This window comes from Parasteatoda tepidariorum, chromosome 5, assembly GCF_043381705.1.
Source record: "Parasteatoda tepidariorum isolate YZ-2023 chromosome 5, CAS_Ptep_4.0, whole genome shotgun sequence".
Lineage (NCBI taxonomy): Eukaryota > Metazoa > Arthropoda > Arachnida > Araneae > Theridiidae > Parasteatoda > Parasteatoda tepidariorum.
The window spans coordinates 67,199,273-67,214,973 of record NC_092208.1 but is presented as its reverse complement, the minus strand read 5'-3'; the positions used below and the strand labels follow the sequence as shown (position 1 = coordinate 67,214,973).

At 27.1% G+C, this 15,701-nt stretch overlaps 2 protein-coding genes across 4 annotated transcripts in view; both read left to right on the top strand.

Moving 5' to 3' along the window:
- LOC107453160 (A-kinase anchor protein 1, mitochondrial) overlaps positions 1-15,701 on the top strand; it is a 187,796-nt gene that overhangs the window by 116,318 nt on the left and 55,777 nt on the right. The window lies entirely within an intron of this gene.
- The window catches only part of LOC107453163 (PR domain zinc finger protein 10), a 41,582-nt gene continuing 33,818 nt past the window's right edge, over positions 7,938-15,701 (top strand). Inside the window, exons 1-3 of one of the 3 annotated variants that reach the window (XM_071180551.1) lie at positions 7,938-8,161; positions 12,439-12,568; positions 14,559-14,693. In XM_071180551.1, coding sequence (XP_071036652.1) covers positions 12,470-12,568; positions 14,559-14,693 — 234 coding nt within the window. In that variant the 5' untranslated portion in view covers positions 7,938-8,161; positions 12,439-12,469. The remainder of the gene's footprint in view (positions 8,162-12,438; positions 12,569-14,558; positions 14,694-15,701) is intronic. The other 2 variants (XM_071180550.1, XM_071180549.1) reach the window with 2 other exon arrangements.

The window sequence follows — 15,701 nt, the reverse complement described above, 5'->3', positions numbered from 1 at the left end:
GTAGCAATACAGTTCAATATAAAAAAACTTTTCGAAACATTTCAGAGGAAACTTTGATCTCTCTAGTTGTATGAAACTAAATAATACATATTTTCTTACTTTTTATTTTATTTTCCTTTATAAACCATTTAACACAAGTTTGATGACTGCTATTAAAATAGCTGAAAACTTTTCAAAAGATATGGCTTACTTTTGTATAGCAGAATCGAAAAAAAATCTAATGAAATATTTAAAAAAAAATTTTTTTTTTCATTGTAGGAATTTTCTATATTGTACTTATGTTTTATCATTTATTATACTGAAGCATATTGTTATATTATATGATTTATATATATTTTTTGATACTTATGTTTTAAGTTTAACGAGTGAATTTAAACGAGATCTAAAAAAGGAGACACTACAAAATGTAGACCACATGAAATGGTGAGTCGACATTTTAGTTTTTCTCAAATTTGGACTATGCTGAGCAATATATAATTTCTTCTTTTTTTATTAACATTTTTTGGATTTAACCCTTTCAAAATGCAATGAACTTTAATTGAAAAAAATCGTAATAATCAGTCGAATGGTTTAAAAGTTAAGAGTTCTTACTGAAACAACATTTTATGATGGATGATAAAAAAATTATGAATGTTAACATTTATATGCCTATTGAAATGAATGATTTGTTGGTGAGAAGACATTTAATCAACTTTATTGTGATTTTGCTCTAACATACACATGGTGCGTAGCGTTTTTAAAAAGTGCTTAAAGGTGCTTATTTTCTATTTTCGTTATTTAAAAGCCCTTGAGGGTGTTTTTTTCATTGGGTGTTTTTAAAAAGTGCTTAATTTTCCCTTTTCAAGCATGATAGTTTTTTTTTTTTCGTTACCATGTCGATTTTCGCCACGTATTATGCAAAAGCGTGCTTTTCACATTGTTCTATTCCACGTTTTCACAAATCATTTTGGCGTAACGTAGGTCCATAGTGTATGAAAACTCCAATAATTTTACATGTTTGATGAAATACATGCGAGTCCGTGCGTCTACTGAGCTGGGTTCGGCGAGATAATTGCCTTCTCGTGTGCAAATCTGCTGCATTTTGAAAGATATTCTCAATTTCAGACTTCATTTTCCACCCTACTGATATCGAACCAAAAAATCTCTCGATCATTTTATAATGGCTAATATAATCAAGAAAAAAGTTCTTTGTCAGAAACTAGTTATTTTCTCATGATCAGGGAAATTGGTCTTGGAAAACTATTTTGCAATTTGGTAATGTATATAGTGCTTAAAAATATTTTTTTAGTGCTTAAAGAGTGTACTTAAAAGGTGCTTATTTTTTGCTGAAAGATTTGGCTACGCTCTCTGATACAGAATTGATTTCTATGACCAACAATCCAAATAATTATTTAATTAAAAATTGCTTCTATATACACAGCCATATATTGTGGTTAGTCAGATTTTTTTTAAATTACGTTTAGAAATGAAGTCTTTTAATCCATAATATCGTTCAAATTTTCTGCAACCTTAATACAGTGCCTAGTTGAACAATTTTATAGTTTTTTTTCTCTAAATTTGATTACGCAATTCTATAATTTAACTTGGCGAGAATTCTGGTTTAATTTAAAACCTGGTTAAAATTGCAACAGATTTACACCATTTTATCGTTCAAAGTACTGATATTCTGATAAAACATTGACTAATTTTTTTGACAGTGTTGAATCAATAGGCTAATTATAATTAACTTTAACATTATTCTTGCTCCACATTAACAATTTAATTTATATGTTGTGATGCTGAAGAAAATGCATCACAGCATGTAAATTAATTTGAAGTAATAAAAAGCGTTTTTTTTTTTAATAAAAGAAAAAAACATTTGATTTAAATGGTCCAATGAAAATTTTTATGGTTGTGTTTGATTACTGCAGTACAGTGCCTGGATCTGAAGGCGGTAAAAATGAAAATATCCCTAATTTCTTAAAGACTTACACATAATTAGCGTGAAAAAAGTATTACAACCGAACCTCGATCGATCATTCCAGCATCTTTCGTTTATGTCGTCTTGTTTTAACGGACCAGTCACAAATGCTATTCTTATAATGTTAATAATGCCAGTTTAGATCGTTTTTTAAGACTAACAGATCGTTCAAAAATTCTACTGACATTTAAAAAAAAAAAAAAATTTGTTTCGAGAAGAAAAGTATTAAATCCTGAGTTCTGATGCTAATGATGAAGAAGAAAATGAGAATTTGCATTCGTTACAGTGTGAGAAAAACGCTACAGAAGTCACATTTCTTGTTTATGTATCAGTTGACGAAAATGTTGAAATTTGAGGTGTTTTCAGTTAAAGAAATGGTTGCAGAAGTTTTTCTAATATTTTAAATAAATGTTTTTATTCATCTTTCTTTTGCATCGTGAATATTTATGTGTTGAGTACTTAATTTTTTTCAATTAAAATATTCTATTCTTATTGTAATTTTATTAATTTTCATTACTTCTTCATGCTTTTTCAAGTCATTATTTGGTATTTAATATTCACCCGCATTCGTAGTTTTCCCGTATCTACCATTTGCAATGAATGGTCCCTTAAGAAACGATTGATCGACGCGAAGTTTTATTGTGTACTGAATGCATTTTCAGAAGTATGAAATGGTAATGTGTTGATTAGGGGTTAATTTTTTTATTTTTATGTTGGATCTTGATTTGAGTTGGGTTCAGTTTTTTTTTCCCAAAGAGGATGTTAAATTAAATCTTAATCTTATGGTTATTCAAATTAATAAGCTGCACAGCTTGTCTGATGAGTTAATATAATATTTAAACAAAATAATGTTCACTTTTTTTTAATATGAATCATGTTTCAAATGAATTTGCATTGCAAAATATTATAAAAAATAAAATCGAAAAGTATCCTTTATGTTAAGAGTGTCTATGCTTTCAGCTACGTGTGTCTTGGACTAAACTAGTGTTTTCAAAAATTTTACATAAATATTTCTTGCCTTTGGAATTTTCAAGCAAACTGACGCTGACTTTTTTTTTTTTTCAATATGAAATCAGTTTCAAATGAATTCCGAATTGTAAAAAATTTACTGGATGTCTCAGCTCATATTAGCGATTGCTCAACTATAAATGCTCAACTTAGTATGACTATAAGTCAACTATAAATGCTCAACTTAGTATGACTATAAGTCAACTATAAATGCTTAACTTGTTTGTAATGAAACAAGTTTTTTCTTTTCTTCTATTTCTTATAAATATTTCTTGACATATATGGATATTTTCAAACAAATTGAGGCTCACTTTTGAATATGAAACAAATTTCAAAGGGATTCTGTGTTGAAAAAATAAATAAATAAAAATTCGGAAATTGGTCAACCTAAAATTAGCTATACTTATGACATGGCCTCGAGTTCCGATGGAGCCCCCGAAGTCTAATTACATTTACAAAAAAAAAAAAATATTTTTTTCCTGACTAACTCCTTATCCTAATGTTTCCTACTGTTATTCTCTATTTTTTTTATAAAAAAAAGTGTCAGTGAGTGAGAGAGATTGAGATGAAATTAAAAAAAAAAAAAAAAGTGGTTTAGCCACGCATTTAATCGATCATGATGGAAAGAACAGAAAGATGAACTGATACTTGTTTTTCATAGGGGTGGTTCGTTTTCTTTATTCATTGCACGCGCAATACAGTTTTGGGAAAAGGGAGCTTTGATTGCCAATCAGCAAGGAACAATGTTTTAGAATTGTTATTCCTTGGATTTAATTACCATGCTCCTTCCTGTTTTATTTTGCTTAGTTTGTGTTCTAAACTCTAAATTAGAACAGCATTGACACTTAGCTTGGTGATGAGCTCAGGTGAGAGTGAGAGAGAATTAAAAGGTATCAACTATATCAATTTTATTTCGATTTCACAAAACAAGATCTAATTTGTGAGTATAAATTTTATAACGCATATTTATTGATTATTGTTGAAATGAGGAATTCAAATGACTTAAAATATGATCGACTGATTTAAAAGTTTACTTTCAGAGAGTGTCGCCTTTTCGCAACTACTACTAGCAATACATTTGAAAATAACTTAGCGATTAGTAACAGTCTAATGCCTGCATTTTAGAACATGAAAATACATTAGGACCAGACAGGCTACGATAGTTTATATTTACTTATCAAGAAAAAGGAATGCTGGGCTCTTAATGAATAGAGTTTTATCAATTTTATTTAACTAATCAGGTGAACAACCAAATAAATTATTGGAAAGAAGTATTGAAAAGAATTGTAGAAGTAATAAAGTTTTTAGCATCATGAAAACTTGCATTCCGTGAAGACGATCCAACAATTAAATCACAGCATAAGGGAAATTATTTGGGAACTTAGGAAATATTGAGTGAACTTGACCATTTTCTTGCTGAACTTATAAAAAAATTATCCTATTTATCAGCTTCGTTTTTTAATTAAGTTTTATCGATTATGGGATATAAAGTATTAAACAAAAAAATGACACAACTAAAATATTTTTCAGTAAATGATAATTCAACCCCAAACATTTCCCACATAGATTAGTTGACATTTGCTGTCCGATATGTGAACAACGGAATTTCAGTGGAACATTTTTTGGATTTTATTCCAATTGTAAGTCACAAATCTGAGTATTTTTGCCTGGAAAGGCAAGGAAGCGAAAGTTTAAAGGTGTGATTTTTCTCTCAATAATTGACACATTGATTAGTCAGCTAAAATCTCGTTCAATGGAGTATGAACTAATAACTGATTTGTTCGGATTTTTTTCAAATTTGAATTCTTTAAAGTTCTAGGAATTAATACTTCATTGTAATAATTTATGAAGATTTTATACCAATAATATGAATGAAAAGGAACTAGAATTAGAACATTTCAAACATTATTTGGCCAAAGAAAATAAGTTAGACCAATTAGGCATAGATGATATGCTTAAAATACTATAAAACAACAATTTCGAAGACACATTTCCAAACAATGACTTTTCACTGCGAATTTTTTGTTACTCATGTCATGATAACTAATTGTAGTAACGAACGCTCATTCACCAGACTGAAATTAATAATAAATGAGTTAAGAAACAGTATGACTTAAGAAAATAAGTGAGTCAGTCATGAGCATTGAATATGATATCTTGCAGGAAATTGATTAAAATGATGTGATAGACTTCGCCTTTCAAATAACGTGAAAAGTATTGCTACCTTAAACTTTCAATACAAATAATGTATTAAAACTTTTATAATAATGTGTTTGTTTTTCACTCCTAAAATAAAATAATTTTTAAAAATTACACAATTTAATGTTTTTTTCTTCTAAAATTACTAATAAAGGGCCTCTAAATAAAAACAGGCCCAGGGCCCCTAAGAACATAAAAACGGCTCTGACTTATGATCTGATCTTATCATGTTTTAGACTAAACAAGTTTGTATTAAAAATTTCCTTAAATATTTTTTGACAAATATGGACATTTTCAAGCAAATTGACTCATATTTTTTAGCACGAAACAAGTTTCAAATGAATTACGCTTTGCAAAAAATTATTAAAAAAAAATCGCAAAATGTCCACTTTTATATTAGCGATATAAATGTGGTGAAATTCGTGTATTGGATTAAAGCTTTTTTTATTTATTTATTTATCCTTAAATTTCAATAAATATTTCTTTACATTGTATATTCTTTGCATTGTACAAGTACATTTTCAAAGAATTCAGTCTTTGCAAAAAAATATAAAAATTAGTCAAGTGCCCACCATTATATTTGTGATATTTATGCTTTGAACTTAGCAAGCTTTGGACCAACCAAGTTTTCTTCTTAAATTTTTCAAAATATTTTATTTTCTTAGAATATATGAATATTTTAAACGACTTGACGTCTATTTTTTAAAAAAAGAAACATGCTCTTATAAATTCCAAAAAAATTATTAAAAGAATTCGTTAAATGTCGATATTTATGTTAGCGATATTCATACTTGTTAATTCCCTTATAATTCAACGCTTTAGTATTTGGGGGATAAAATGGAATTATTATTTTTCTGCCTAACACCCTTTTAATTTTTCATTCTTTTAAAATAACTTTTATAAATACAGTTTGATATCATAGCATATTTAATAAAACTATAAAGTAAAACAAGAAACTTTTTTAGGAAAAGAGCATATCATGAACGATTCATACCCAGAAACGTGCATGAGTAAATAAAAATGCCTACAAAACAAAGTTTTTCAGACTTTTGTGAAAACATTTGCAGGTAGTTTTTAAGTTATCATCAATTAACTATTAAATGCATAATACAATTTAGTTTATTAATTCATTTTTATTTTAAGCTCACATTTGACTGCAAGCATTGCGTAAGTAAGTAGTATAGTGTATATGTTATTAGCTTTTGAGGATTATTATTATTATTTTATATATAATATGTATTAGAATTGATTGAGATTGAAAGATAAGGAAAAGGGGGAAAACATGCTACATGCGTAATAATTTCAGAGACGACTGACTAATGATGAAGCTTTTTATTAACATATGACCATAGGTCAACAGCTCCCAATTTTTTTCCGACTGCGAAAGCCTAGTCGGCTTTATAAAGGTTCGACCTTCTTTTAGCGGAACCTCGATACTTAAAAGAAATTCCGCATAAGAAAAATATTACTCAACTAAAAGCAACTATTTATTTTGAAAATAGCTAATAAATTAGAATTTTATCAATCATTTCGAAAATATTTAATGAATGACGAAGGAAATTTTTTCACAGTGTAGTTTTCACAACACTAGATTTAAAATTGGATTATATATCAGGTAGTTGAATTTACAGGCCTTAAATTTGCAACTAGTCTTAGTCTAGTTCATACTTTGATTTTATTGTAAGAATAAAATCAAAGTAATTTTATTGTAAGAAGATGAATGAGCTAAAATGCGGTTCTTGTTTAAATAAAAATGAAAAAGGACGAAAATAAACGTTAAGAATAATTATCAGATCAATATTAAATAACTAATGGAAAATTAATTGGATACAAATTTTATTGCAGGGTTTCATAACTGATAATGTTCTAAAGAAATTCTTGCAACACATTTGAAGGTAAACTTCATATAAAATTAATTAAAATTGGGAAAGTATAGCTTTGACTACTATTAGCTGATTTCTTGTTCCGCATAAACTGGATTTTTATAATTACGATATTTTGCTTATTACATCGGTAGTTCCACCGAAAAGATGTTTTTTTAAATTATTTTATTAAGAATTTTATTTAGTTTGAAATGAATTATAATTTTATTATTAGTGTAATTTTTCTAGCGATACAAGTATAAGTTACACAGAAAATTAAGTTCTTTTAGCGAGGAGTCGTTGGAAAAAAAAAAGGAGTAAATAAAAAAAAAGTAAGGTGGTGGTATATTTATAACTGAATTGTGAAGGGTGTAAATTTTCCTCCATAGAGATAATTTCGAATATTTTATGTTTTATGACGTTCGAAGATATATCATCAATCTCCATTTCTCTCAAAAGCATTGAGAGAAACAGAGGATAGCTCGCTCAAACAAAAAAAAAAAAAAAAAAAAAATTAAAAAAAAAAAAAAAAAANAAAAAATTATATTTGTACCACTTTTTATTTTTTCGAAGTACTTAAAAATATGTATGAAAAACTGCATTTTTCGGGGACTTATTTCTTCACTCCTTAAAAAAAGCGGCATAAAAATTATTCAATACGTTAACAGAAAAGAACAATGTATATGTTATCGATTTATTTTCGCATTAATCATTATTTTCTTTGTTGTGAGCCATTAATATTTTTTCAGACAGCAAATACTAATTAGTGCTATATGGCTTTTGGCTGCTATCTTTACCTTAATTCAGATTAACCAATGATAGAATACTTTGTATATAATAAAGGGCAATAAGTATATTGCTTGGGTTTTCATTTATGAATAATAAGAACGATTGTATTTGTTATTATATTGGCTCAAAGCTGCATGCATTAAGAAAAAAACACTCTTTTTCTGAAAATAGGGTCAGCGCCATCTTATTGGAGTTCGAAAAATGACGATATCTCGTGAAATCACGCACTTGAACGAGAGTCAGTGGGTGAAGGTGTAGTGTGAAAGGTGGGAACCTAAATACACTGTTAATTTGAAGTAATTTTAAACCATATAAAATATTGGGAATTATTTTATGTATCAAGGTAAGTTTTTACCTTTATAAAAAGATGTTCATTTACCGTGAAAATGATTTAAATGAAAGATATATGTTGATGAGATGTTTAATGAGTCCTCTCTTTTCTTTCTTCCCCACCCTTATTTTCCTTTTATGCTTTTGGTACAGTCCTTTGAAGTTGTGCCGGTCCTCTGGCCTAGTAACCCTCCAGTAATGAAGAGGCTTTAGGACAAAATTCACATTACCTAATAACTTAGTTTTACATGATATTTTTAATAAAAATTACCATACAAAAATATTCCAAACTTGCTTTAGAAGTGGCTGATATGGTTGAGTCAGACATCTTAATAATGGCGTCGTTGTTAGTCAAAAAATACATGTTTCTTTATTAACGTAACTGTGCTCTGGTTTATGAAATGTTGATGTCATTTATATCTGACTCGTAAAATGAATTAATAAATATCTATTTAAACCACTGATTAATAAACTATCAAACGAATACTTTAAGAGATACAGAAAATATAGACAAAACGCAATTTTTTAATAATTTTATTTATAAACAATAATACAACACACTCGTTGAACGAATACCAATAATCGTCTGTTTCATTCTTCTGTTACATTTCCGTTCTGTTACATTATGTATTCCTTTTAAACTAATTCACATGATACGTTGATTTATAATTTAGCAATAAATATTTATTTTAGTACTACTACATCTGATTCAGAAGTAAAGAAAACATTATTTATCTACTTTCTGTGTTGCCTGCATTTCGCTTTTCTTGAGTTATGTTCATTAATTTGATGTAGGCATCAATTGTTTATTAATATTTAAATTAATTAAGCTTAAGCATTATTTATTTATAATATTCTAGAAGTTATAGATGCAATTTATATTATTTAATCTAGACATTGTTTTTATTATAGGGATATTGAATCAATACCTAGTATGATTAGATCTAAAATCTGTGTTTTTCGATTATATTATTGCTTCTAAACTCTCTTAAAGTGAGATACCCGGGATAATTCAAGATTTACTTTCATTATTATTGGTTTTTTAATTTTTAAAGCACTTGTATTTTTTTAAGCAAATGTATTTTTCAAGAGGAGTGCTATTTTTATGCTTGTTGTTAAAAAAAAATTATTGTTGATTTAGTCCTCATTAATTAATTAATACTTTTATTGGAGTAAATTATCACCATTAAAATAAGGAGTTTATTTTTTTTTAGAATATGCTTTTAGGCTTTCATATAATAATTGACACTGGTTATTTATATATTAGAAGTTGGCACTTATTCTTTAGCCTCTCACATTTGTCTTTAAACTTAATATTTTGAATTTTATAATTAAAATGAATAAAATCACTGCATAAAAAACATTTATCAACATAAGTTCAATCTTAAACTCATTCTTATATTCAAATCTTAAAAAAAAAAGAGAGAGAGAAAGGGAAAAGAAAAACATAGTTTAAAGAAATGTTTTGAGTGTTATAAAACTCTCAGAGATCTTTCCATATCAGGATCTGTCATGCCAACTGCAATCACCAAGGCACCAACTTTATTTTAAATGGGAAAAATTTAAAAAAAAAAATGCATGTGCTGATTTGCCTGAGGGTGGCAACGAGTTGGTCCTTTTCTGTGATTTTTTTTTTTTAAATTTTCTTGTGGGCTGCTGCCCGGAAGTCGTCGAGACTTGGCCACAGATCATGATATGGAAATCTCCCCCAAACTTACACATTCAAATATTTTGTTTGCATTTTCCATAAAGCAACTGAATTTAACTTCTATGTATGCTTATTATTGTTGTACATGTTAAATATTAATTAAAAATAGCTTCTGTTATTAATAGGATGTACTAAAGAAAAGTAATTGTACATATACAAATATTTCAATTTAATATAAAAAATATCATTTGAAAAATTATAAAAATCTTGGTTTGCATAAATTCTTTCCAGTTCATTAGAATTATTTCTGTATTTTGTATATTAATTGTAATTCTCCTATGCGATAAGGGTTTCATTTATTAAATCAGGGGTCTGTCTAGGTTTTTCTGAAAGGTACCTATTTTGTGAAAATTTAGGCATAATTTGTGAAAATTAAGGCATAATTTGTGAAAATTACAGGCATAATTTGTTAAAATTAAATTTAAAAATCAGCAAAAAAATATGGATTTATCCATTCATACTGGTTACATAAATAAAATTTTAAGAAAAAGTATTTTGTGAAACTACCGTTTCTCCTAAAGTTGAATTTGTGAAGGTACCGCTAAACAGTTGTAAATTTGACCTAGACAGACCCCTGTATATATATGTTTAATTCAAATCATTAATCTTTTCATTGCTTTATGATAAAAGTACTTTTTTAATGTTTTGTATGTTTCAAGAAATTGTTTCCATAACTGAATTTTTAAAGTTGTGAATTGTTAAAAAGGTATCTTAAATAATATGTTTAAGTATTTGATGTACATTCAAATATTTAGAATAAGTAGTCATTGCATGCAAAAAATATTGTATCGAATTAGAACTTCATAAATTATAAAATATATTTATTTATACTCATTTATTGAATCTAGAATCTTACTAAATCTAGTTAGTTGGTTTTGCTTTAAGTGTACTAATCTAATTCTCAATTTCTAAATGTATGCTTCGCAAGAATTTTTATTTTGAGGATAAAGTTTTAATTAAAAATGCTATTGGTGTAGTGTTAGAAAATATTTTTTATTAAAATGAAAAGTTAATTATCGAAATATTTTAATTCAACATAAAATCCTTTGTTTTTACCAAAAGTAGAAAGATGGAATATCCCCACTCCTCTCTTGAAATTAAAACTGTTTAAACGTTTTTTTAATGGTATTTTTTAAAAAAAATTTAGAGTAAGTTCCAAAAAGTTCATATCTAGGAACTGACCCAATGTAATTAGAAGCAATAAGTATTTGTTTTTAAAAGTAGTATGATACAATATTTATGTTCTGAACTTAAGTATTTTTTGCATTTGTTCTTGTTTAATTTTTACTAGCTGAAAGATAGGTAATTGTTCTCTTGTAAAAAAGAAAATCCTGTTTGATACAATAATTAATTAGATTTAATTAAAGAAGTTAATAAATAATTAATTAAAGAAATTAATTTTAAAAAGGAAGTACTGTTTTCCTTTCTTTTATTTATATATATTTTAACCACCATTTGAAAGAGATTGTGTTCCTCCACAGAGATGATTAACCTTAAGTGAATTCCTGTTGAGGCAGAGTTATTGAATTCTCAAAAATTTCCTTAATTTTTTTTTCTTCTTTTATTATTTTGAGCCTTTTTTAGGGAATATTTCCGTATCGTGATCTGTCGCGACAACTGCAATCGCCTAAGTGCCAAATAGATTAACTTGCAAATTTAAAAAAAAATTTTTTTAGATGTTTTCCTGGAAGTGGCTACGATTTATACCTTTCGAGTTAGTCCCTTTCTGTGGTGTTTTTTTAAGTTTCTTGCGGGCTGCTGCCTGGTAGGTACCAAGAGTTTAAAATTTTTTCGCCATAGATCATGATAGGGAAATCTCTCCCTATTTTTACATGACTAAAAACTATTGCACTTATCTCAAGTACTGATAATGATTTTTTATCTTGATAAATGAATTATTTGTACACTATTATATACTTTTAAAAATAAACTTTGCCCAATTTACATTTCTAAATTTAATTAAAGCTTTGTATGCAGTTTATAAGCAATATTTATTTTAAAATAATTAAGATGATATATATTTTTTGAAACATAGCTTATGCTGTCAGTAACAAAACTCCCGGCCGATGGCATCCAATTCACCTGAGCCATCTTCATCATCAGAAACATCAGCTCAGCATGTGCAAGAAGATATACATTCGANCTGTGATCAGAAAATACAACTGCAATCGCCTAAGTGCCAAATAGATTAACTTGCAAATTTTAAAAAAAAAAAAATTGTAGATGTTTTCCAGGAGGTGGCTACGATTTATACCTTTCGAGTTAGTCCCTTTCTGTGGTGTTTTTGTTAAGTTTCTTGTGGGCTGCTGCCCGGTAGTTACCAAGAGTTTACAATTTTTCGCCATAGATCATGATAGGGAAATCTCTCTCTATTTTTACATAACTAAAAACTATTGCACTTATCTCAAGTACTGATAATGATTTTTTATCTTGATAAATGAATTATTTGTACACTATTATATACTTTTAAAAATAAACTTTGCCCAATTTACATTTCTAAATTTAATTAAAGCTTTGTATGCAGTTTATAAGCAATATTTATTTTAAAATAATTAAGATGATATATATTTTTTGAAACATAGCTTATGCTGTCAGTAACAAAACTCCCGGCCGATGGCATCCAATTCACCTGAGCCATCTTCATCATCAGAAACATCAGCTCAGCATGTGCAAGAAGATATACATTCGAGGGACATGCGTACTTTTTGTGACGTATGTTTTGATTATTTTACTGTTGAATACTTTTATTTGAATTTTTTTTTTTTGCTGTCAGTTGTATTTTTAGTATTATTATAGGTCAGTTAAAATGAAAAATCAAATAACTGAGATGTAAAGAGTTGTAACCAGGATTAGCAAAAATCATATTTTTTTAAAAAAATAAAAGAAAATCAGATTTTTAAAATTTTCAATCAGATTATTTGATTTTTTAAAATTTAGCAACCAAAATATCTGATAAGATGTATTAATAGCACTTAATATTATTTAAAAATATTTTAGCTAAAATAGTAAATAATTCTTACTAAAATGGTTAAAATTATTATTCAATTACTGAAAACTAATATTAAATAAATTAAATCATAGTTATGTTTTTCAAGCTCAACTTGCTAATGAATGTTAAAGTTTAGGAGACTATTTGACAATTAGCTATCTAATAAATTAGTTAAAATCAAAAAACATAACTGAAAAAATTATTTTGAGTTACTTTGGATGCATACATATTTGATAAGTTTGAAAAGCACTGAATTTAAATGAGCATGGAACTAAATGGATATGCTAAAAAATATAATTTTTTTTTGCTCTCAAATTATTTTATTTATATTTAAATATATTAAAAGTTACATGACATTCTTATCCACATTAAGTTTCATTTTTTTTCTTTAATTTTTAGCCTACTTTGAAATGCAGTCAAACCCTTTATAGTGAACCTTCAAGGGACCGAAATTTCAGTTCACTATATCCGTAACACAGGCAATTTAACTAATGGTTCCCAAACTCCTCCCTTTTATTACACATTATTCAAATAAATGACTGAAAAATATTATGTAGTAGCAAAAAATGTGTTATTTTTCACTACTCTTCTTCTTGCTTACAAAAAAAATTAGTAATGTTTAGCTGATGAGCAATCCTCTACATCAGTTATGGAAATACTTCCCGAATCACAGATAATTTTTCCCGAATTTCTGTTATTCCGTTTTTTAAGCCTGTCCAACCAGCCATTCGAGCACATGAAAGTAGTCTCATAAAATCACTTAGCAAATTTATCCACATTTGTCCAGATTGCGGCTTCTTCTAATGGTGAACCACTTCAGTGATGCTTCTTCAACATCCTTGTGATCTGCTTTTCTCAACTTTTTTCTGCCATCTAAATTTTTTTCATGAGCAGAAATTATTAATTGCCTATTTTTCCATTTGTTACAAACTTCAGATTTGGATAGTTTATATTCCCTGAAAATATCAACAACAACAAAAAAAAATGAACAAAAAAATCAGTCGAAGACAGAAAAAAGTTCATTATATCCAACTTCCTCACTTTTTTGGTTCACTATATCCACAAAAAATAACATTATGCGTGTATAGCAAGGCACGGGACCGAACATTTGGTTCACTATATCCGGGAGTTCACTATAAGCCGTGTTCACTATAGCGGGGTTTGACTGTATTATATTTAACATGTATATCCCTTTTATTATTTCTTATTAAGAAATCTTCGTAATGAAGCAAGACTTAGGAAAATAACATTCTAAATGAGGAATTTATTAACTGTATTGTGCAAAAAAGAACAATATTTTATTCCTATTTTTTAATTTTTTATTTTAAATCAGCTTATTTAAATTAATGTCTTATAAAAAATATTAGGTGATTTAAATCAATGATTTTTTAAAAAAAATATTAGGTGATTTAAATTGAGATTTTAATCATGATTTCATCATGGTGGTAATTAGCATCTTATCAAAATTTCATTTCTCAACTGTAAATAATTAATCTATCAAAAGCTATATGTGAATAAAGATTCTAAGTGATATTTTAGTAAGAGATACAAAGTTGATTTGTATCTCTTACTAAAATATCACTTCGAATCTTTATCCACTAAAATTCTTATTCAGTTCTAGGTATGAAATGAGTACTATTTGAATGAAAACATTGTTGTATATTTGTCTTGTAATGTAGTTTTAAACTTAATTTATTACTCATTTTCAAATAGGTAAACTATGTTGGGGATGGAAATGGAGTTCCATTCCAAGAGGAATTTAATTTTAAACCAGGTCCTAGTTTATCTCCAATGGTCAGCTATGGTTCATTAATTGACACTTGTAGTTCATCTGCTACTTACGCTCAGGTATAATATCTTATAATTATTTAATCTTTGTTTTAAGTACTGAAATGTAACAAATAGAAATAATGTAATGCAAAACTAAGCTTCATTTTTTTTTTCTGAATTATTTCTCAATATTATTATTTTTTTGCTACAAAATATTTGTAATTACAATCAGGGTTGGAGTTTTTGCCGGCAAAAAGGGTTTTTTGCCAGGACAGTGGCAAAAACCTGGTAAAAACCGGCGAAAATCAAATTATCTAAATTGTTGATTAAATATTATTACAAAATACTTAAACAAATTTAAATCAATCATAAAGAATAATAATTTTGATACATTACATGAAAAAATTATTTTAACATATTAATAATTAATATAAGGGCAATAATTTTTAAAACATTGAAAGTTTTTGACCTCTTTTCATTTTAGAATCCTTAAATAAACATTTTTTTACAAATAAATAAATATTATTATTTGTATAATATTATTATATTATAAAAAATTATTATTTGTACAATAATTAACTACACATCTTGATAGATATTTTATGCTTTAAATTATAGTTATATTAATTTAAAATAAGTTCATTTCACTGGAAAAAAGAGAATAATCGCAAATTTTCCAATCAATAATGTCTTAAACTACTAAAATGATACATTATTAAATTATGATTTAATTATGGAATAATAATTTTGTTAATTGTTTTGTAATTATTTATATTTATAGTATATATTTCAATTTTAGGAATAATTTTGTATCAAAAATGTGTTTTTGTCCTCTCATCTTGGAAAATATAGGTTTTTGCCACTTTTTGCCAATTTGCTTGGCAAAAACCTGTTTTTGCCAGGACGGTTTTTACCGGTATTTACCATGGTTTTTTCCACCTGCGGCAAAATCTTGCCAACCCTGATTACAATACATAATTACAAGATCAATGTAATAGTGATATTTTTTTTTGCTAGATAGCTACAGGAAATATTATTTTATAATTAATAATTAATGGTTTACTAATTATAAACTGTTAGGAAATA